The 25,228-nt window shown below is 32.5% G+C and overlaps 1 protein-coding gene across 6 annotated transcripts; it reads right to left on the reverse strand.

The window, feature by feature from the left end:
* Positions 1–479: 479 nt before the first annotated feature.
* Positions 480–25,145, reverse strand: LOC130891412 (fatty acyl-CoA reductase wat-like). 6 transcript variants are annotated; one of them, XM_057796151.1, is made up of 8 exons: positions 19,915–20,040; positions 14,563–14,772; positions 11,073–11,321; positions 10,179–10,324; positions 8,943–9,052; positions 5,813–6,242; positions 3,425–3,682; positions 480–661 (listed from the first exon to the last, which is right to left on the reverse strand). In XM_057796151.1, exons 2-8 carry the CDS (start codon positions 14,752–14,754, stop codon positions 583–585), a joined length of 1,464 nt encoding a protein of 487 aa, XP_057652134.1. In that variant the 5' UTR covers positions 14,755–14,772; positions 19,915–20,040; the 3' UTR covers positions 480–582. The 6 variants fall into 6 exon arrangements, with proteins under 6 accessions (XP_057652134.1, XP_057652132.1, XP_057652133.1 ...); XM_057796149.1 differs by having other exon boundaries at positions 482–661; positions 19,688–20,067; XM_057796150.1 differs by lacking the exon at positions 19,915–20,040 and adding an exon at positions 25,001–25,145 and having other exon boundaries at positions 488–661.
* Positions 25,146–25,228: the final 83 nt, after the last annotated feature.

A 25,228-nucleotide genomic window follows, 5' to 3' on the forward strand; every position in this document is an offset into this window, starting at 1 on the left:
TTAATGCTCCTACCAATTTTCGCAAAATACAAGTTTCATCAAATTTGACTAAAACTAATCTCTAAACAACAAAAAACTAACGTCCGACTAATAAGTGTTCAATATAAGATCTTTTCAATTCCACCTACTTTCTAAGTCTATGTCTTGAAAAAATCATCGCATATTTTGTTTAATAGAATTGGACTATAGCACATCAACTCTCCCATTGATTGCTCAGGTGTTATGTATACTTCATTTTTGAGTCAACTCCAAAAAATATCCATAAAATTGACATTTTCTAATCGCGGTGAAAAATTAAAATAACAGATTGAAGATAAGCTTTCTATTAATATTATTCAACAAAAAAAAATAAAGATTATAGTTTCAATTTTCCGATTGTCTCCCTAGTTTTATGTGATCTAAAATTTTTTCATGTATGGGAAATTCATTATTCACCTAGTTATCTCTCATTAAAATCAAACGGAAATAATAAAACAATGTAGAACTTCTATAAAAATTTATTTGCGTAAGTTTAATGAACAATTCTATTTACATAAGTATTAAATATATTATAACATATAAACTTATTACTGAAAATAACCATCAAGTTATCATTCTCATCACTGTATTGTACGCCATAAATATCAGAAGATATTTGCTGATGAAATTTAATAGATTGAACCTAAAATCAAAGATTTTATTAAACATTTTTTTCTTTTAAATATTTTCTTTTGTTTTGAGATATGGCAACACTGATGGGAATATGTCAAATCTGACATTGCCATCATAAAGTTTGACATTTCTAATGTTCTCAGAGCGTGTTGTCATACGAATGCTATTTGACTGATACTTGGTCAAAAAAATGGAATTAAATCGCGAAAATTTTCGTGCGATGACTTTCTATGACTTCCAACGTGGATTAAATCAACAACAAGCAGTGTGCCGATCAACTCGCTTCGACTTTTGTTGATAAAGCCACATCTCGAACCTCCGTGTTTTGGTGATTTTCCCATAATTCAATCGTAGTTGCACTTCGCAACAGGATGAAATTGCAGCATCGTCATGTGACATGCCGTGATATTGCATACTTACTTCCACTCGCATACATTCATTATTGTATGAGCATTTGGCTTTTAAAGAGATTTCATCGCGTTGGATACCGCATAATTTGACAATCGCTCAAAAAAAGCGCGTGTCGTCTGGTGCAAGGAAATATTGAAAAAATAAATCGCTCGAAAGACGTCTATAAAATCGTGATAGTCTACGAATCATGGATCTATGCATATGAACATAAAACTAAATAACAATCGACTATGACGAGCCAAATCCAAAAAGTTTTTCGCGCATGAAGCACTTCGAAGCAAATGGTCGCCTGTTTTTTCGGAATAACTCGACATGTCGCCATCATTTCATCAGAGCAGTGTTTCCCAATGTAGGCCCCACGCCCTACAGAGGGGAAATTTGATTTTTCAAAGGGGCAATTCGAAAATTGACTCGACACCAGTTTAACCCTATGATCTGTCTTAAGGAGACCAAAATATCAACGTAAAGTAAACTGCGGCAGACAACAGGCTTCGCGGGATTTTTTTCTTTATCTTTGAAAACCTAAATATATTAGATGAAGGAACAAATAGAACTCTTGTCGATGCAAGAGCGAATATATTTGGGTTCATTGGGTTTTGTTAAGGAAAATAAATGAAATACCCAAATTCAACAAATAAAACTATTACTACCGATTTCATCTTCATATTTAGCTGAATGTTGATTTAAGGCTGTGAATGATTTACTGGCGAAAAAAGAACATAATGTGAAGACTTCAGACTGAGCTAACCAAATTGAAACCTTATATAAAATTTCTTTGCATCAACCATCAAGCATAAGGATCTGAATAAAGTAAAATAATAAATTAATATAATTAAGTTATATCAAAATTATTTGAATTCCAGTTTCTCATTATATGTTTTTTTTAAATTTAAGTTTCTTTAGTAATCAATTGAGTTTGTTATCTGTGATATATAGGGGAAGCATAAGAATTTTAGAATGGCTAAAGTGGAGCATGGCACAATAAAGGTTGAGAAACACTACATTAGAGCAACGTAGAACTGTCAGTTCTGATACACCAGCATTTGTTTACCAGAAGTGTTCGAAAAAGTCAGGGAAACCAATCGCAGAAAACTAATCACTGTTCACTAAGACTATTCAAGATCTAACAAATCAGTTGAAACTAAAATATTTTTGAGCAGTCAAAACATCGAATTAATCGGTCATCTGCCATTCAGTTCGTGTTTGGCACCCAATAATTTCTTTTTATTTACGCAGATCAAAAATAAATTGCAAGTTCAATGTTTTTCTACGCCCGAAGAAGCAGGAATGGTAAATTAGTTCAAACCAATGCAAAACTGTATTAATCTCAATAGAGAATGATAAGCCCAAATTCAATTACACATATTTATTTTTATTTGCTACTTGAGTAGCAACCCTCGTAGATATACTTTTAATCGACACATTACAGAATGTTGTTATTGAATAACGAGAATGACACTGTAGAATATTTTATTTTGAATTAATGAATTGTTACTAATTATCTGTCACTCTACACTATTTCCCAATTTATCCAAAAAAAAATTATAACATACAGCGACATTTACTTTCAGTTTTAAGAAATAAAATATACTAACATAGATGATTAACGTTTATGTCAAATTGTGTCAACACTAATTGAGAAATGTAATAGATTAATATTAAATATGGTTTACAATAAATGTCACAAAATTACTCTGTTTTATTTAATTAAATTTGTATAGGGAATGCTTGACAAAAATAGAAGTTACATAACCGAAGATTCTATTTGTAATATAATATACAGAATATTCCATTTATAAAAAAAAGGAAATGAAATGTTCGAGTTGCCACCCTATCTATATACTAAACAGAAATTAACTAACATTCAATCGAATACGAAGATATTACGTCGGATTAAAAAACTTTGTATAATTCGAATTAATTTCCCAAGTGGGACCTAAAAGATATTTATTATTTTTATCAATTACATTTTTGAAATCTCTAAGTTAATTATAGCATTAGTACACCCTGTATAATAAATAGACCGATAATAAATCATTTTTTGTGTATTAATATTAAACGTACAATTTTTGTGATGACATAATTTGTGAAACATTGTTATCTGTCGATGATCTCGACCTACTTCGAAGCGATTACTCGTAGTTGCGATGTTGTAGAGATTTACAATTTTTTGAGGTAGTCAAACCACCGAAAAACCGAAGTGCATGAACCACATCGTCAAGGGTATAGTGACTTATCATCTACACACTAAAACTATAAACTATTCGTAATTTCTATTGATTTTATTTTATCATGAATTATAATTGAATAAAACATATGATACTTATTAAAGTAAGTAACTTAATTTTCGTTTTCAACTCACCATCTCGCCCTTTTTCTAGCAGCAACCAAGGTGCTATCAGGATCCTTCAGTATATACTTTCTAATGCCTTTTATGTACGTACCACAGAAGCTCATCCAATTCACATCAGCTATATTGAAGTTGAATAGATGTTTGTCTTTTTGTTGCATTTTTTGCCAGACATTTCTCATATTGTTATTTGAAAATTCCCAAGATCTACTCGAGAAGACGTAAAGCGCTTCGTTAGCTTTGTGGATTTTTCTATAGGTACTGAACATTCTGAGAAAAAAAATATTTCTATATATGAATTGGTATAAAATAAAAAAATTATTTGCCATAATATGACATAAACTGCACAAACAGAGCATCAACGAAGACCGGTGGAAGATGCTTCAGAAACAATTGTTCACTACACCGCTTGAAGTCAAGTTCAATTTACTCCTCAGACACTCAGACTATATGATCGGAGTCGGATCGGAAGTAGGTATGATATATGTATCCTACCTTTTACAAGTTAAACCACAGAAGTAGCAATTATACGTCATAATTTAAGTCCTACAAGTATTAGAAAATTGGCCAAAGAATACGTTTTTCAAATACTACCGTTCCTAGTTTTATGAAGCATGCTACATGAACTACACACACGAAATTTACTCAACGTACACCTTAAATTTTAAGTTTAGGTGGGAATTTTATAGGGATCCCTTTGTTGGGATATTTTTTGACAAAATATGAACGGAGCAGCATATTTCCATTATATATCTCTTTATCCAACAAATCATATATATATATATATTGTTAAAAACTTCACTTTCTTTGTTTCATATCTTTATTTTTATGTAGTTATTTTGTTAGGTATCTATATTTGCAGAATACAAAAAATCACACCGTTAGCAGGAATGAGGCATCTAAATCTATTAGGTACACTCTAGATCAAAAAATTAACGAATATTTATATAAGCTGGTTAATTCAGTTTCATATGACATCCTCTGCCAACTCATAGAGTGTATTAATTGGTTACTCTAAGATATTCAATTGTCTAGATACTGCGACCAAGACATGTCTTGTGACCTGGCGGGCCACTCAAATTTACCCATCTCTAATATTTCTGTCAAAAACGCGTTGTTATCAATAGAAAATTTCGCCAATTATACCCGCAAATTGTAAGTACGACCATTAAGATAAATTCCACTCAAATCGCTGATCGAACCTTTATCAAAACCTAGATAATTTTATCACACTTACTGAAACGGAACTTGGACTAATCGTGAATAAACAATTTCTCCGTTATCCATTAAATAACTTATGCTCTATAGTTTCAGACGGTACACTTCTGCTTGCCATTAAACTAACTACATATAACGGAAGTAATATATGCGGTAAGCACAAAGGGATTCCTTCTTGCAGTAATACGAAGATAACGGTCTTCAGCTCAAGGTGTGTATGTATCCCCATCCACTCGGAACGTATGAGGTTGCACTATTCGTTACAAACTGATTTCAGACGTCACTAATTAGAATTTGTGTAAGTCTGACTAGGTGGGAATTTCTGGTACCGTTGGTGATATTCGTAATGAACACACTGTTTACACTACCGCTACTTTATCACCAATACACTGTCTGAGGCGCATTTTAATAACAAAGTTATCGTCTTCAGAGACTGGAGGTAAACTAAAACCTATTAACTTGAGTTACCTTTTTTATACTGAATTTTCCCACCCGCCGAAAAAAGTTTATTGTGCTTTGAAGACGATAACTTGGTTATCAAAATACGCGTCAGACAGTGTATTGGTGATAAAGTAGCGGTAGTGTAAACAGTGTGTTCATTATGAATATCACCAAATAATAAATAAATAGTAACGTCTGAAATCGGTATCTAGCGAATAGTGAAACCTCATACGTTCTGTGGAAGAAAGTTTATTGATGAGAAAATTTAGTATAAAACAGGTAAATCAAGTTATTAGGTTTTAGTTTACTTTCAGTCTATGAAACCGATAACTTGGTTATCGAAACGCGAGTCAGACAGTGTAATTATGAGTGTTGGTGTAGTAGTGGAAGGTAAAAGTGTGTTATATGAAATCCGACGTTAAGTAACTTCACATTGTAATAACCCTTTGGTGATCCTTTTTATAATATGATGATTGTGGGCGGATGCTAAACGTCTCCAAGACATATTTAACAATGAGAATTAACACACCAATAATTTTTTTTTAAATTGAATCAAAACTAAGGCAATAAAGAAACGTAACTTCAAAAGTTGGTTATCAACTTTTTTGTAAAGGCGAAACAAAAAACATGTAAAAAAACAAATTTTATTTATCATTGTGTAAAATTGAATATTATTTTTTGAAATGGCCATTAACAATTAACGGAGATCTAAAATCAGAATACTATTGCTTTTTAACTTACCTTGGTTTTTTTCCCATACATATACAAAAGAAATCCATAACAACAGCGGGTATTAAGTGGAAGATGAACGCTAGAAGCCAATAATTATAATAATTTTGGGTCAAAACTACAAACGGTTTCCACATTGAATGAATAGTAGGATTTTTTTGCATATTGAATACATTCATTATGATAATTTCCTTCAAGGATACTGGATTCTCAGCTCCAGAAACATAATTATAAATTTGTACTTCATTTTTGCCATCAGAAATATCCCAAGCAGTAGCGATTAGACCAGATATACACATATCGGCAGGAACAATATCAAGGATTATTTCCGGATTTCCATAGTATACTCTCATTAATCCTAGTAATATAGTAGTAAATACTCCAGTTGGACCATAATAGTTATTTTTCCAGCCTGTTAATGGTTCTCTGTACGTCGATACAACTGAAATATCAAAATATTATATTCTTTAAAAGGAGAAAACGAGTTGAAATTCTAAGTTGTCGACTAATAAAAACCGCATATTGAGAAGCGAAAGGTTTTCAACCTCAACCTGAAGATGTCAGCACTTATCAATATATGTTGGGAAATATTTTATCGGATGCGTTGGGAGATTTCATAAAAATTTCAACCAACACCTAGTTGACAATGGAATGCAAATGGAAAAAATTCAGTATTTAGCTGTCATCAAAGATTCGTTTATGAAAGACAATAAACCTAAGGAAGTAAAAGATGAGTTAGAAACTGAATTCAGAGACTCTGCAACAACATTTAAGATCGTCAAATTTTGGGCAGCTGGATACAAGTGTGGCTGTATCAACTTGACTGACGAAGACCGTCGAGGACAGCCAAAAACTGTCTCAACTAAGGATATCATCGCAAATGATAAACAGATAGTACTGGACGACCGTCGGATTGAGAATAAAAAGATAAAAGAGGCTATCGGCGTATTTGCTTAGTTTGGACCAAAATCGCATTGGAATGAACATCTTACGGAAACGGCTGAAGCGAAACGAGTCACATTTTATTCGTCGATTCATAACTTTAAATGCAATCTGGGTACACTACTACATTTCTGAAACCTACTCCGAAAAAGGGAAAGACGGTTTTATCGACCGAAAAAGTGATGGTAACCGTTTTTTAACTTGTAAAAAAGCGACCATATTTGAAAAAACAAGGTGCTTTTTCATCAGGAGAGCACACCTTGCCATTCTTCAGTAATCGCCGAATTGGTTGACCATCAACCGTGTTCACTAGATCTGGCTGCCGGCGATTTTTTCTTGTTTCATAGAGGATAGACAAGGACATGGTATAGAAAAAGCCTATTTTGGCGAGAGAAACGACAACTATTACTTAAAATTAGAGCATTTCCGAACAAAGTAAGAATTAAAACGAGACTATGTGGAAAAATACATATGATTATAGATAAAAAATGTCTTGCTTCTTGGTTAGTCATGAGCGGAACCTTCCAGAGTAATCAAATAATAAATAATGGGGTGTCTGGTGACATAGAAGGGGTGAAGGAGTAGCGTTGGCATAGGAGGGGTAGTGAAGGGGTAGTGTTGGCATCGTCATTCGTGCGGGTTATTTAGTCGTGATGTCACAGTGGTCGAGTGAACAACGTTCGTTTGCAATCGAAGCGTATTTCAAAGCCAATGATTCGTATGCAATTGCTCGTCGAAGATTTTGTTCACGTTACAATAATCGACGGTTACGTGACGCCCCAAGCTAAGATTCAATTCAGTCATGGGTGCGAAGGTTCCAAGCGACAAATTCAGCAGAAAAAACAACCCACGACCGAGACCCAGTAGGACGTCAATAACGAATGAAAACATTGAACTTAGTCGCAGCAAGTTTGTGCGATAATCCAATCAAGAGAGCGGCAGCCTTGGAACTTCCAGAAACTATAGTGCACAAAATATTGAAAAAGCATTTTAAATTTCATATATTTAAAATTCAAATTGTCCAAGCGCTTAACCTAATGATCACAATATGCGTAAAAATTTCTGAGAGACAATGTTGTAGCAATTTCGCACAGTGAACACTATCGTTTGTAGTGATGAAGCCCATTTTCATTTGAACGGAAGTGTCATTATTGCTAAGCTAAAAGATAAAACCCCCGCTTAAAACATCAACAGCCACTTCACAGTCCCAAAGTGATGGTTTGGTGTGCGTTGTCAAGCAAGAACCCTATTTTTTTGAAAATCGTAAAGGGCAAAAAATATCCGTAGACGATGTTGCTTATAGGCGAATGCTTAACGATTATATATTTCTAACATTGAGAGAATATTCTGCTTTCACTTCACAGATATCGTTTCAGCAAGATGGCGCCACGCCACACACTGCTAGGGAGACCACTGCTTCATGATTTCTTTACTAGCAAATTGATAAGCCGTTTCGATAACATCCTTTGGACACCTAGGTCACCGGGTCTTACGTCCATGGATTTTTTTCTGTAGGGTATCTCAAAAGTAAAGTGTAAGAAACAAGCTGGGCAACAATCTCTGAACTGAGAGAAAATATCGTTCGCGAAGTCAAAGGCATCTCGGCGGCCTTTCTTAACGTCATAACGGCCATAGGTTTTTTGTTATATAGATTTTAAATTATGCCACCGGACACCCTGTAGATGTGAATTTATATTTTATTATTCGGTTAATGAAGAATAAGTTAATATAAAACTGTTTTTTTGTGCCTTAATGCCTGGTCAGGCCATAATGTGTATTTTATGCTCGAATGGGCATAAAGTATTATTCCATTATGTACCTTAGATGGCATTTTAGGTACAAAACACAATAACGTACTTGTTTGACATGGAATGTATTACACAATTCAATATTTCAAGGTTTATAAAAATTATTAAAAATTTAACACAACCTGATTTTTTTAAATTGTTTTTTAAACTGGAATTTTCGATAAAAACAGAACGTGATATTCGAAAATTCTGATAAACATCCCGATCTAGCTTATATTCCGTAATCAGTTAATCAATCTAATCCAGAATAACAGTTTTCGAAAAACTCTTTAACTAGTTCTTAACCTATTAACCTTTATTCATATATATTTTTAAATTGTTATGACGAAATTTACTTTAATTTTCTACAAACCGTTTAAAGTTCTAGATGAAATTTTTAGAATGGTACCTACCAATGGAGGGCCTAAATATTGCTATAGGTAATTCTCCAGCTACTTTTTTAATCAATGATTCAGCCATACATTTTGTAAAAGCGTATGTATTTGGCCATTTTCCTATTAATCTGAAAACAACATCGTGAATGAATTAATATTAGACAGTTTAATAAATAATAGGTGAGTTTGTATACATATAGTTGATAGTTTTTGAAATTTATGATGAGTATACTATTGTAAATTACTATATGAAACTTGAACAATGCTACAAAATCATCCAGTTTAATTTTACGAAATAGTCATTAATCCGTGCAACCTATAAGTCACTCATAGAACTGTGGATATATTTCTTTGAATGATGTGCTAACTCCAGCACCTCGGAAGACCTTGGCGTACACACATATACTTGGTATGGGACTGAAACAACGAGACCATCATATGCCAGCGAAATGGAGTCAAAACCAAAAAAATTGATCCGAAGTTTTAGCGCAAAATTCATTCAGAGATAAGGCTTGATGGATATGTTAATGAACAGATTCCCATGAAACGTATCCACAACACTACCATTAAATCCAGAGAGCTCAAATGATGGTATCGTTACACCATATTATCTATAAATGAAACCAGGACTCGCTGTCAATGGAGATCGTTGTCGCGGCTTTAATAATGATTTTTTGTTTGAAAATATAAGCTACGTGCTATACGCCGACTGCACAGCTATATGGCCGAAATTATTTTTAAATATTAATACTTTTCCCAACAAAAAACTAATGAATATAGTTGAGTTTTGTTAATACAATTAAAAATTCCATCTGTCTTAAAAAACATATATAAATATTAAGTGTAATTTTGAATTTATAAAAATTCAGAAAGCAAATGATAACTGCACGTACAACTACCCCTATTTATGAGTGGACAGAATGTACAATTGCCCAGGAGCGTACGTGTTTTGGGGATGTAAAGGGGGCTTAAATAAAAACTTGATGATATGTAGTAAATGCGGAAAATACAAATATTCCGTATCTTCTGAGAGGGAATCGACACAATCTTTATTATTTTAGAGAAGGAACGATAATATCCCCATAATAGTACATAATTAGAAGAACTCAAGATTGAATTTATGATATATTGGTAGAAAGAGAATGCTTAACAAAAGAGTAATGGGAGAATTACAAACTGATAAGAAGTAGAGAGAGCCACACTCACGCTATTGAGCTTGCTCAGTAAAACAACAACTGTGATATGGAAACATACCTTGGGGTTATCCTTTCGATTTCGCTGTAACTCAATTTATCTAAGGTGCTTTTAAGTTCTACATATGAGGCTGGAGATTCATAAATCATTTCTCTTATTATTTTTTGAGGGCAATTCGAGTATGCTGTAGATACGTAGACGATAGACTGAAAAATAATGAATTAATATATTAACAAATCTTCTAACTTCTCTGTATATGTATTTGTTTTTTGATCACACAATTATTGTAAATATACAGAGTGAGTTTTATATATTGGACGCCTTAATTATCTTGGAAACGGCTTGTACGATTTTTATAAATTTTTGTGCGCAAGGGTCTTGTGATACGGTCGGTGTTATGATGGTATCTACATAGTTGTCAGATCTTTTCTTTTTTCGCAAAAATAATGAACTTTTGTTATTTCAAATGGATCACTCTATATATTTTGTGTTTTAAGAAATCCTTGAGAAATACCCATGTGATATTCTCTATACCTAAATGCCATAATTTCGTAATTCTTTAATAATTTATATGCTAATACAAATCTAGTAACAAGGTCTAGTGTCAGTAAGTTAGTAAAAGTTTAATGAAACTGGTGCAGTATGACAAAACGTATGAAAACATGTTTTGTTTCAAGGAATCTAGAATATAATAAGTTTTAGATAATGCATCCAACAAGCTTGAATGTACTAATACTTATTTTTCTTGCTTCTAGTACGTCATCGGCATATGGTGTGCGTTTGCCATTAAGGCACATTTTTCATTTGCAGAAGTATGTTTTATTGAAGTTCAATAGAAAAACATTAATACTTTGGATTTGGATCACTTACCGCATAAAAATTATAAACATTGATTCTTCTATACAGAATTTCAGTGAGACGTTTAGTAATAAATAATTATTGTTACTTACTTACTTTTAAATCGCGCATCTGTTTAGCTAAATCTAAAATATTCTGCGTTGCTCTTACATTTACTTCGAGAGCGATTTTGAGATTTTCATTAAATTTGATAGTAGCAGCCATATGAAATACAATATTTATATTCAGTTTAAGGAATTCCTCATCTGTTTTGCTAATACCTAAATTTGGAATTCCTAAATCGCCCGAGATAGTTTTAACCCTGTGTTCAAATTTGGGTCTCTCCTCTTTCAATCTATTGAAAATCTAAAATAGGAAAGGAAGTAGTAGTAGTTTTTTTACTGAAATCATGATCTTCATTAAAAATAACGAAATACAAGCAAAATATATTATGTAAGTACATCTGAAAGAACCAATAAAAGCTCATCACTCTTCAATAACAAATTGAGGCGGTGGATAAGTTGGTTAATAAAATGCGTGCCTGCTGTAAACTAACTTTTTTTTTCTATAGTAACTATTGCGCCAAACGGCCCTCATTTTACATCACGGTATCTCGTCGTTCTCGGAAAGAAGGAAGTGTTTCGAAGCTGGTCTCTGAAGTACCTGGCCTGACCTAGAGATGGCGGTAGTTTTTTGAGAAATACCATTGTATTAGAAATTTCACAATCTATACAGCATATGTTTCAAGTTGCCACGTTGTTTAGTATTTGCTTGACAACTATCAATAACAAACGTTTTCAGTGAATTTGTAAACATGGAAAAAATTGGTCATCGTTATGTGATACAGTACTTTTATTTGAAAGGCATTAGCCCAACCAATGTAAAAGCTGAACTAGATTTTACTCTGGGTGAGACTGACCTTAGTTATCAACAGTAAAATATTAGGTAGCAGAGTTCAAATGAGACCGTTCAACCTGCGAAGACCAGCGTCGCAATGGTCTACCAGATGAGGTGACCAGATATGTTGAAGACAATCCACAAAGCGGTACTGGATGTTTGTCGACGGAAAGTACGGGAGCTAGCAGACTTGAGAATGCTGTGTGCAAGATGGGTGCCGCGTTTGATTACCATGGAACGAAAACAGTGTGGTAAAAATGTTTCTATCGAGTGTTTGTCGATGTTTCTCAGAAATAAAGTAGAATTTTTGCGCCGTTTCATAGCCATGGATAAAACATGGGTATATCACTTCACACCCGAAACAAAACAACAATCAAATCAATAAACAGGAAAGGGAGAACCGGCTCCAAAGAAGGCAAAGAGTGCGGTACATCACATATTTTCTGAAAATTTGAAGATGAGAAAACTGAACGCAAGATGGATGCCGCGTTTGATCACTTTGGAACAAAAACTGCGTCGTGAAGATGTTTCAATCGAGTGTTTGGCATTGTTTCACAGAAATTGTTGCAATGTTTCGAAACCTTGGATAAAACGTGGATCCATAACTTCACACCCGAAACAAAAGAACAATCAAAACAATGGACCGAAAAGAGAGAATCGGCTACAAAGAAGGCAAAAACCGTTCCATCTGTAAGCATGGTCATGGAGTAATTTTTTTTGGGTTTGCGAAGGATAATTTTCATTGACTATATTGAAAAAGAAAAAACTATCAACGGCAAGTATTATACGAACTTATTGCAACGTTTGAGCGAAGAAATCAAGCAAAAACGTCCGCAATTAGGTAAGAAAAAAATGCTGTTTCATCAAGACAATGCACTAGCTCACACATCCATTATTGCAATAGCCAGAATTAAGTAATTAAAGTTTGAATTGCTACCTCATACACACTATTTGCCAGATTTAGCCCCCTCGGATTATTTTCTAGTCCCAGACTTGAAAAAATGGCCAGATAATAAAAGATTTTCCAGCAATGAAGAAGTGTTATTGGCATTTAATGGCTATTTTGAGGAACTTTTCTTATTATAAAAAGTGTATCGAACTTATTGAACATCCCTAAAAAAAGTGTATAGAGCTGATTTGTTTGTTGGGCCAAGAACTTCTGGGACCATCCTCGTAAGTTGAAATTTTGGGAACCGTTAATGACATTCATACCGAAAACACTGTTTACCTTCAGTTTCTGAAGACGATAATTTGGTTATCGAAGCAAGCATCAGATAATGTAATTGAGTGTTGGTGTAGTAATAAACAATGTGTTCAGTAAGAAGGAAGAAACATTAGAGGAGCAAGGTGCATCGAGGTGGGGATCGGTTAGCAACTTTATGGATAAAATTATTTTAGTGTTGCTTTAAACTTTGCCTTACAGTATCCAGTCATCTAGGAAGTTCATCTATAAATAAATTTATGTGATGACATTTTTTTAGACAAATTAATTCAATACATTTATACATCTTTATTTTTATCTATATACATTTAGATTGATTCAAATTTATTAAATTTTATCTCATAAATAATAAATTCAAAGCTACTGAAATGTTATTGAAGTCAATATGAATAAATATTCAAAGTCTGCTTCCTCTACTTTATTGTCTATAATTTTAATAAGAGAGGCAAACCAGACAGGGTGCAAAGATAACAAGGTATTTTCAAAAAACCGATTTTTGTGACCTATATCCTTACATATCTAAGAATTGTTACATGTTGGCATATGAGTAGGGCTGCCATTCGTTCGCGTTTCCTCGAATTTGTTCTTGTTTAACGGACTTCCGGGGAGTGTCCGGGCGTGGATTCGTGGATTTGTAGTCCGGGTTCAAGTATTTGGAAAATATAGAACCAACAAAGTTTTCCACAAGTTTAAAGAAAATTTGAAACCAAATATGGTAGTGTCGGATGCTCTGCACATGTCACTGGAATCTACATGGAATTCATCAACTGAAAAATTTATAATTTTTTCTTGCCCCCACACAATAGGAATCGATGCGCTTAAATAATTTCATGAAATAGCTGCTGTTTAAAAGTTAAAGAAGAGAATTATTATTGGGTTAAAAAAATTATCTATTTTTTTAGGTTCAATATTTTGATGAGGTTTTGTTTTCATAACATAGTATATTAATAATTTGTGTTTCATTATAGGAATGAAAAAATTGAGTATTAAAACAATAAATATTAAGTTGATTTATGACATTTTCAACTGTTTTTTTTTTCGCCTCGATAATATTTAAATAAAACTTGGTGATATGTCCGGGTTCTGGGCTCTTCGTGCTTTTCACGCGTCTTGCACTGCTTGTCAAATTTTACAGATGGTAACCCAACATATGAGACACCATTTGTAATACTGAAATGAAGGTCTAAAACACCGTTAGATTCCGAGTTGGACTCCGTTTTTGGTTTAAGGCGGCTTAGTAATAGATCGATTTCTTTAAATAATTTTATAAGCATTTTGATTGAAACTATATATCTTGAGAAAAATTTGAGTTGGATTTTTTTTCTTAATTTTGCAGATGGGTTCAGTCTTATTTATTTTATGGTTAATGACCTAACAAAGTATTTCATAGTCGTTCCTATAACTTCATAAATACAATTAATTTAATCTTGTCATATTCTTGAATCCAAAATTTTCTATGAATTTTTTCAATGATAAATGCATATTTACCTTATCTTCAAATAGAATATTTAATCTGTCCTGGACATTTTTACCTCGTTTATCTCTAACAAGTAAATATAATGTGCCTACATCTGTCGATCTAAGTAATTTTTCTATGAGAATTTTTCCCATAAAACCTGTTCCGCCCGTAATTAGAACATTTGCGTTTTTGTAAAAAGATTGGATGGGCGTTTCGTCCATTTTCTTATGTCTATAAATCTGAAATCATAAAAAGATTTTGAATTAAAAAAATATATATCGAGTTAAATGCTTGTGACCCTCACGTTCAGCAAAAGATAAGAATATTCACGGTCAGCACTTAAACTATAATAAAAACTATTCACCAATGGAATCTACTAGATTATTGAACTTGAAAATTGAAAGCATATTAATACTTGTTTTTTTTTGATTAATAATAATAAGTGTAAAGATTTTTTTGAGATTAAATCCATTATTTCCGTTCCAATGATTACTGTTACGTGATAACAAAACAAACAGTAGGGGTTAAAAGTAATGCCTTGTATCGCCTTTATACTGTTTTTAATTTGATATAAAATAACGAATAAATCTCAAGATTATTATATAGATTGTCTCGCGAGGTTTTGCCCATTTTATAACCCGCAAATTATTTGAATTGCGATATTAAAATTTGGCAGTTTATCCATCACTCAATAAGTCGTGTGACTAATTAAGAAAAACATATTTTTTTGCCAAAAATCGATTTTATTCATCAATGTAATCTCCTTCAAGAGCAATATAATCATTCCAACGCTTCTCTAACTTATCGATGCCGTGCTTGTAGAAGGATTGGTCTTTTGCCTCAAAATAGGCTTCAGTTTTAGCAATTGCTTCTTCATTTGAGTAAGCTTTTTTTTGAGAGCAGTGAATAGCCAGTAGTCACTAGTGGCCACCGTTGCCATCGACTTGTGAATCGGTGCATTGTCTAGATGAAACAGTGGTTTTTTCTTCGACATATGAGTCCGTTTCTTCATGATTTTTGCATTCTTACGATCCAACAACTCTAAGATGTATTAGCTATTGATTGTGTCTCCCTTTTGGAGATCGTCGATGAACAATATTCCATGTTCATGTGCGTTTTATTTCCGGAATGAAGTGATGGATCCAGGTTTTATCCATTGTCAGATAGCGATACAAAAAATCTGATGTATCGCGTGTAAACATTACCAAACACTACTCTGAATCATCAACAAGTTGTTGTTTTTGATCGACTATGAGAGCGGCACCCACTCTTACGTACTTAGAACCGATAAAGTTTTTTCAAAGTTTTTTATTTGAAAAACAAAAAGCTAGGGGCCCGAAAATATATCCTAGTAAGAGTTGATTTAGTTAAGAGATGATTCTTTTCTGACCGAAAAACTTCAAAATCCTTGACGTAACCTTTCGTTTCAGAGAATAATATTATCAACATTTTTGTTGCTATCAAAGTCATTTACCACATTTTTACTAGATATCTGGAATAAGTAAACCTACCAACCACGGGATGTTAAAGTAATAATTTTTTCAAAATATATTTATTGCGAGATCTGACTCCTGCGAGATCTGCCTTGATAAAGGTGAATATCCGCTTAAGTATCAAGTGTGGTGAAAGATTGTGTACTTTCTAATACAATGGTATTTTTCAAGCAACTACCGCCATCTCTAGATCAGGCCAGATACTTCTGGGATTATCCTCGTATATACGATACTCTATAGATAAAATACACAATCTGTGGTGCATTTTGGACTTATTTTTGAACATTTTTATAATCCAATACTTTATTGATTATATTGCTTTATCAATCCAAGCACATTATCGACATTTACTGACTCTATGATCGATTCTTCATTATCTTGACGGCTTTTGGGATGAAATAAACACCAATCGCAATTTATTTTTGCACATTGGGTGCCAAACAAGGACTGTATGGCGGATGACCAATCAATTCGATGTTTTGACTATTTAAAAACGTTTTTCTTCAAACTGACTTGTGAGAGCTCGCATTGTCGTGGTGGAGAATAATTCATCTACTGCGATTGGTTTCCTGATTTTTTCTAACACTTCTTGCAAATGAATACTGGTGTACCATTCAGAATTAAATCTTCTACGTTGCTTCAAAGTGCTTCGTGCGCGAACAACTTTTGTTGGAATCGACCAGAGCTTTGTTTGAGAGCGATTGTTCAACGTGAGGAAATATTTTTCACATTCAAATGTTCATGTAATATTAAATGAATGCGAGTGGATCTAATGCCCAAATATGCCTCAATCTCACGGTATGTGACAGGGCGATCTTGCAATATCAGTTTACGCACAGCATCGATGTTTTCTGGAATCTGGCACAACAACACAGCCGATTTTGGACCTCCACGGAATTCATTCTGCAACGAAATGCGACCACGATTGAATTCGGAAAACCAGCGAAACACATTGACTCGAGATGGTGCTTAATCACCAAAAGTCGAAGCGAGCGGATCAGCAAACAGGTGATTTAACCCACGCCGAAAGTCATAGAAAATCATCGCACGAAAATGTTCGTGATTCAATTCCATTTTTTAATCAAGATGAATGTTTCAAGTATCTATAAACAACTCAAATATTACTCATTTGACAACACGTTCTGAGTACGTTCACCATTAATAAGATCAAACTTTATGATGCCAATGTTTGATTTGACATATTCACATCAGTGTTGCCATAGTTTGATGAAGTCACCACGAAATATATCAAAGAACGTCAAATTTTCAATGAAACGATTAGGCGTGAAAAAAATTTGTATAGCTATAAACTTTCATAACTTTTCACAATCAATGATTGTGTTAATTATATTGCGGGGTGTCGATTAACCACAATAAGTATTGCTTGAATAATTCAGTCAATTAGAATAATAAATTTTATATATTCAAGACCAACCAACCAACCAACCAAATAATTTAAATGCGGATTTATCTGTTATATACGACTTTCTATTTCTTCTACAATCAAAAATGTATATTTTGTGCCGGAGAAACACAATTGCTCCTATTTCTATTCTATTCTCCGGATAAATCCTCTAGTGACCATAATGGATACACTGTTTACATTGCCACTACTGCCTGACGCGCATTATGGTCTTCAGACTCAGTTTACTTCAGAAAAAGATATGTTTATGAAAATCCGCGTCAGAAGATGTGATTGTGAGTGTTGTTGTAGTTGCTGTCTAAATAGTGTGTTCCGTATGAATATCACCAGCGGTTCTAGAAATTCGAGCATGATTATTATAGCCCCATTTTGGTTAAGCAGGTAAGATTATGTAGGTAGTTCTGAGTTTAGATGCTCTGCGATGATTGCATGAGTAAATCAACTAATTGTAGAACAGGAATTGAAAAAAGGTGTAAATTTATTTTTTGAAATATTTATTCATAAATTAAAAATCGCTGTCGATTGAAAAGTCATTACTCATATTCTCCAACATCCATGATCCTCTCTTGGATTACAGTTTTTTATCCGCGTCACATCGTCGGATATTTATTAAATTGCCTACTATAATACGATGTATTGTCCATTAAAATGCAACATTTTGTTGCAACCTGCTCGTTTCTTTTTCGAAACAATTTCCAAAAACCTTGACATAATTGTCATTGTCATAATTCTCAATCTGTTTTGATTCGATGAGCAACAAGCCTTCATAGACGAAACAGTCTGCTAATCCTTTATATATTATAATAAAACGTCCACCTTTACGGGAAAGATGTTTTAGTCTAGTAGATAATCCCTCTAAGTTTGTCTGGAAAAATTGTAATGTCGTTGTCTACACATATTTTCTTTACAGTATCGCCAAAATTAATCCAAGTTTAATTTAAATAATAAACCTTATGTTCATCATTATGTTCCTATTTTCACGCATATATTTTGAATGCCAAGATACGATATCTTTTCTTTCTTTCAAACAACTGTCTTCAAAATTAAAAAATTGTAATATATAAGCATATATTCGTTTTTTAAGGAGGAGCATTTTTTAGCTAAAATTCAATTTCCTCGCCCACAAGTATAAGGCTCTGTTAGTATTAGGTAAATGACGATCGTTCCTAATTTCTGATAGTATGTTTTTCTCGTATTGGTATTTCAATCTCTAAAAAAATATGTATGATCATCTCTATAGAAATTTCTAATTCTTCAGAAAATACTAACTGTTTGCGACCAAAAATCTTTTTGAGGCACTAAATGAACCGTCGACTTTCATTCCTTCTAATATTTTATACGCTTCGCTAAGAACCCTATAACGGAAAAACGTCATTCCCTTTGTAAATCAGACTTAATAAAAAATTTTTCCAACAAATTTCACACATATGTTTGTTTTTCTCTAACATTATTGTCTTTATGAGTTATGAAAATATTTAAAATTGTCTTTCCGAAACAGTGAAACCTTTATTTATTTTCACAGAAGAGAAATCACAATTTGTCACTTCACCAGGTAACCCACTTCTTACCATGTTTAAACAGAATAAACAAAATGTATGTTACATTGTTATTGGACAAAACTTTAAAAACCATTTGATACACGCCACTGATCCAATTTAATTTATGAACTGAGTAATTTCAATATTACCCTATAGGATTTCTCGGAACCTATGATCGGGTTAACCCAATTACGATATGATTGTTCGGAAACTAACACGGATCAGTTGAATCAGATCGTAATCATATAATATGATCCTCTCTACACTAGTAGATCAACTGACGGGTTATTTCATTTGTCTATGATTTTTTGAACTTTGAAAATCATTTATTATGGTGTCATAGGCTACTGAGGTTTGCGGTTTTTATACTTTCGGTATTTCAAGATAAAAATAACTTATTGGTATTAAACTGTAGTACCAAATCCGCGTGAGTGGGTAGATCGTTGATAACTGCTCAATGATAACGCATGAAAAAGTAATTGAATTTCGAAAAATGAACGCGGCCGACGTTAGGAAACTGGTTTTTGGTTAGAATCGTAGTTTCCGAAAAGCCCTAATAAGTGTTTCTTCAAACGCCTCGTCCTATTTTATTTAACAATAGACTACTGTCTTTCTTGTTCGGCTCCACGTATTTTACAAATAGAGTTTAGTAAATTCTTGAAAATATTATAAAACTTAATATAAAATAAAACTTACTTACAATTTAGAAATATCAATAATATTTAATAGGATGTTCTATTTAAATACACTTCTTCACTTCATTTTATCACCATCAAATCCTTGGTTTACCACGACACTGTTTATTTTTTTTTGTTTTATGAACAAACAAAATTGATTGCTTCAAAGTATTTCATACAAGAATAGTTTTATTTCTGCTTTTATGAACTTTGGACTAATATTACATTACTAGCGTAAAAATTTACGCACCTCTGAGATCCTTGTATTAATCACCTTTTCACGCTATCACACCTGTGATATCCATTTTTATTTTATTAGTTTTACCTTTATCTGTTGCTCTAAGCAATATTGTATCACGGAGTTTCCGTCTGAACTATTATTATCTGCTCTGTTTATTTATTCGCGAGTTATTCATAATACCAACCACGCTTCATGTGATATAAATAGCTATTATTGTATCAGACAAATTAGGCTACAATTAAAAACGTAGACCCAATTTAACCTTACACAGCAATTGACTGTTGGAATGTTAAGTTTCGAACAAAAATTTTGTGATTGATATTGAGATGTTTTTTAGAAATTTTTAAAAATGTTTTTAGAGAACGGTGTTCTAATAATTAATATTATTTTACTCCCGCTCAAAATCCTTCATAAGAATAGTGCATTGGTATTGAAATAGCTAAAAATAATTATACGTAAAAGAAAACTGATGTTAAATGCCCTGAAAGACCAAGGGATAGGAACGAAATTCAAATGACTTATTGCAATGAGTATGAAGGAATCAAAATCTAATTCACTATCCAACAAAGGAGAAGCTGAAGAATTCCTAATTAATAAAGGAGTAGACAAAGTGACTCACTATCTTCAACGCTATTCAATCTATAGATAGAGTACTCCATAGAACCAAATTTTACAGTAGACATAAGACTTAACAATGAAAGAAATTGATCTTTTTTTTAATAAAGGCCATATATCGAAATTCGAAAAAATAATTGAAAAACAGTTCAAGTAAATTAATACGGAGTGAGGTTAGTTTTAATCAAAATGGCGGTTTCGAGTTTCAATTTTTTTTATTTGGACTTTCAAGTTGTCCTGTATTTTTTTGAGTCTTTGCGAGTATTTATGCTGCACTTAGAAATTATCTATCTAATGATATCAAAACGTTGATATAGGAAGAAACGGAGTTTCGAGGTTTACGACTTAAGCCGAGGATAAAATAATACTGCTTTCTAGCGATTAGAAATCTACTTTTAATTTTTTTGTACCACGTACCTGAACACTGAAATCCAAAAATATATAGAAAACAAAAATTAATTTCATATATAGCTAGTTTTATAATATATTAAAGAAAATAATACAAAATAACCATACGGAAATATTTATTTATTTTTTCGGCTCTTAAAATAATGTTTTGTTGGTTGAAGAAAACTTCATTTGTATGTTTTTTTGTCATACTCAGCTGAATAAAGATCTCTCCTTAATGTTCAACAGTAATCGGCCATCGTTTTCATATCCCAGCGCTCTTGGTACATATATCTTTTTCATATCTAGAATATCTTGATAAAATATTTACTTTGTTCTTCAATCACATCATCAAAATTATCGGAAAATAGTCCATTTTGGGAATGGTAAAAGGGAATTTTCATGCCCATATTACAACAAAGAATCCTCAATTTTTTCAAGATATTTTTAACGACCTCGGCATAGTTTGGTCTTTATGAATTTCCAGACATTGATGTACAGCGTCTTTAAAAGACTCCATGCAGCATGCGCAGACGACATAGTCCTTGTTATAATAAAAGAAGACATAATGGAAAATATGCTAAAAAAACTGACAACAAAAACTTAAAATATCTGGGACTAACCATTAACAGTGATGATCAAAGTGATCAAATATGATCGAGACACACGCTATAGATGGCGCGCCTGTATGGTTTGAAGTTCGAGGCTTGATTATGTGTGAGCCGGGTTTCTTATTAACAATGTGACACAGCTTTAATCGCGAATGCACGTTTCACGCGCGTGCTAGGACATGAATGACGTGAAGTGCCGACTGGCGTTGCGCAACATATGCTTTTTAGTATGAGAAGGCATTAGAAACATGAAAATTCTTCGGCGTTTACGAAATCAATTCGGTAGTGAGTGCCTGAGTAGGTCTGTTGTATTTAAATACCATCAAGAATGAGCCACGTAGAACAACTCATTTTGCAGGACCGTAGGATGAATGCTCGAAAAATTTCGGATGAACTAGACATTAGTATTCATGCTCCCCTCACGTTTCTTAATAACTGTGATGGTTAACAATGGATATTCCAACGAGATATCGCACGGATTTATGTCATTTGAGAGCCATTGAACTGCTTCGGAGCAAGAAATATCGAACAATTGAAATGGCCCAAATGTTCCCCAGAAATGAACCCAATAAAAAATATATGGAGGATTATATTTCATCGAATTTATGCTAAAAATGTGCCATAATAAATGAGCTCAAAAATTCAATGCAAAATATCGGGTTGGTTGGTTGGTTGACATCTCTTCAGGAATTTATTGTTAATCAGAAAAAACGGAGGGCCAACCCACAATTAATTCAACAGTTTTGTTTGAACGTTTTTGTATGTGTGGAGTAAGAGCAAGAGCAAAACTGATTTGATTTATTTGGAGAAATTGTTGTAATCATTTGGTTCATATCTCGCAGAACTTGTAGTAAATGCTTAAAGCGGCCTCTCAATTTATAGGACTCTTTCAACTAGCGTCTCTTCCTCTTCTCTTTTGTGTTGGCTTTTATTTTGGCCGTATACTGCCAACGTTATAACCAAAACACCAAAATCGATTTTGGAAACTATATCATTCACAAAAATAACTCGAGATGTTAATTAAATCCCCATCAGTTGCGATTGTCAAATTAATTGATCGTGTAGAGGGCACTTTTTCTTAGCGTCTTGCCTTGTCAATCGCATAAAAACAACCCCCTATTCACCAAACAGCTGTATAATAAATTAATACTGTTTGTCTTGATTCTAGGGAAACAAAATGATTCTAACGATTTTTCTGAACATACCTCGTAGTTACAGCTGCAAGGTATGAGAATTTACATTGTATAATAAAAGTTAAGTAAACAAATAACGTTATAGTTTGTTTATGGTTTTACTTCAAATACTGCTGGTCTAATTTTGAATACATGACATCAAGTTAATGCTATATTGAACACAATGATATTCGCAATATTTAACATGCAGTTCATTGAAAATTGATTAAAGTAATAAAGAATATATATCATTTTATGTAACTGTAAGATAAATATACTTACTGGTCACTGGTTAGTCATTTAAACGGAACAACAAAATGTGTTCATAAATTACTTCACTATTTGATGAAATATTTATCAAAAACGAAATACATAATTCGTTTAAACCAGTAAATTTGGGAATACACGCCCTTAAAACTTAAATTTCGAAGCTCAAATTTGATACCGATATCGTAGTGAATATGTATCGGTCAGGAAATAAAGCCGGAACACAGATAATGCTAACAACGAGATTGAAAAACATAAAAATTGGATATTCAAAGCAAAATAAATTATTTTTAGAATATAACTGGAGTCATTATAATAATTCGAATATGATTTACTTCACACATTAGATTATATTAGGTTAGGTTAAGAACTTATCTTGTCAAGCGATTCCTCACTAATCTAGATTTTGAACAATGTATTAAACAATGGGATGAAATAAAGTTAAACTCACTTGTATTCTCGCACTTATTGACATCAAATAAACACTTGATTTATCATGAGAAATAGCAAAACATGAGTACTTACTAAGTTTTAATAAAGTTTTTGATAGAATTTAAAAACGGCGTAACATAATAATGTTACGTCAAGTCTATATTTCTGGATAACTTCACTTTATTTGAGGAAAATCCATTTTACAAAATTGACAAGTGGTTTGATATGTCAATTTTCTTGGATATTAGAAATAACAGTTTGAATTCATACGATAGATTGCATTGTTTATATGGCTAAAATAATATACTGATGTCATAAATGACAGTTTAATTAATTGTTTAGAAGAAGACACTATATTTTATATTTATGTTGATCTTATTAAACATAAGCTGAAAGTATATTTTAATTTTTTTAAATTGAAAAATGTGAGGTTATAAACTTGTCCATCTCGGCGAAAACTCAAACTTTTACAGTTTCGGGATGTTATAAAATATCAACAATTAAATGATTATATTTAAAATGAAAAAATCATTTTTAAAAATATTTTCCAAATTATTTCATGAGACATTGATTGAATTGTTTGATTTAAATTAATTTTTATGAAAACTCGTGACTATTATGCATTGAATTTTCATTTTTTGGTACTGTCTTAGGTACAGTTAATTCCAGAATTAAATAAAAACATTGTTGTTACTCACCTACAATTTTTTATATACAAACTAGGATTTGTTAAATCTGACTCACGTTACAGAATTAACAGGTTAAAACTAACTAAGAAAAGCTATTGACAAATTGATAATAGTTATCGCACCATGAGTCGCTTATCAGATTCGTGCCATAAAACGAAATTCTAGATGGTCGAACCTTACCATTATCTCTGTCGATTATGTGGCGATAACAAATATTTATATATCCAAATAACCAAAAGTAATGTTTAAATTATACAATGTAATATTCCAGCATTGCTATTATTACACTCCGCAGCAAAATAACGCATAATTTGTTGTTTAGCTAAAACTTATGAGAAACATTTCTGTTACTTATGTTGCCGCCTATATTTCTATCGTATTTTATTTTAAATTGATAAAAGCTTAATCAATATTTTTTACTGCTATGCAAAACATGTAAATTTACTAGATACAAGAACCTGTTTAGTTTTAATTTATATGCGAAGCAATGTATCTAATTACTCAACATATTTCTTGAATTCAATTAAAACATTTAATTAAACTCTATCATATGCCACAGCTATCGCTTTAATTGGAGACTTATTACAAGTAGCACAATTATCGATAGACTATTAAGAAAAGAAAAACTGGAATAAATCAAAGACCATTCAGGGACGTGGGTGTGTATAGTATTTTAATATTTTTCATAATCTAAGAAAATGCTTTTACTAACGAAACCATTATAAATATCGCTAAGACCTAAAAGTCGTAAATTTATGGCTATATATCGGAAGGGCATTGTGCATGGTCGCACTATTATAATACTTGGCGTTTTCCATTATAATACAGGGTATATTTGGTTTACATTGTAGTATCATAATAAAATGAAACATAATATATTAATAATAATAATAATTAATAATAATAATATATTAATACATACATGCTGGTTTTTTAAGGGAGATAATAAACTTTATATTTTTGTACATCCATCTATATAAGTTCCCAATTTTTTTCACGTGATAAATAAAATTTCTCCAGTTTTCAGCGGTTACATTGTCTTTATCAACTCGATCACACTACTGTTTAAGGTAGGTGTGAACTCTAATTTATGCCGTATTAAAAATAAAAAATAATTTGATAGAAGTCGAATTATTACTTTGTGACCTTC

Source organism: Diorhabda carinulata, chromosome 3 (genome assembly GCF_026250575.1).
Source record: "Diorhabda carinulata isolate Delta chromosome 3, icDioCari1.1, whole genome shotgun sequence".
Classification (NCBI taxonomy): domain Eukaryota; kingdom Metazoa; phylum Arthropoda; class Insecta; order Coleoptera; family Chrysomelidae; genus Diorhabda; species Diorhabda carinulata.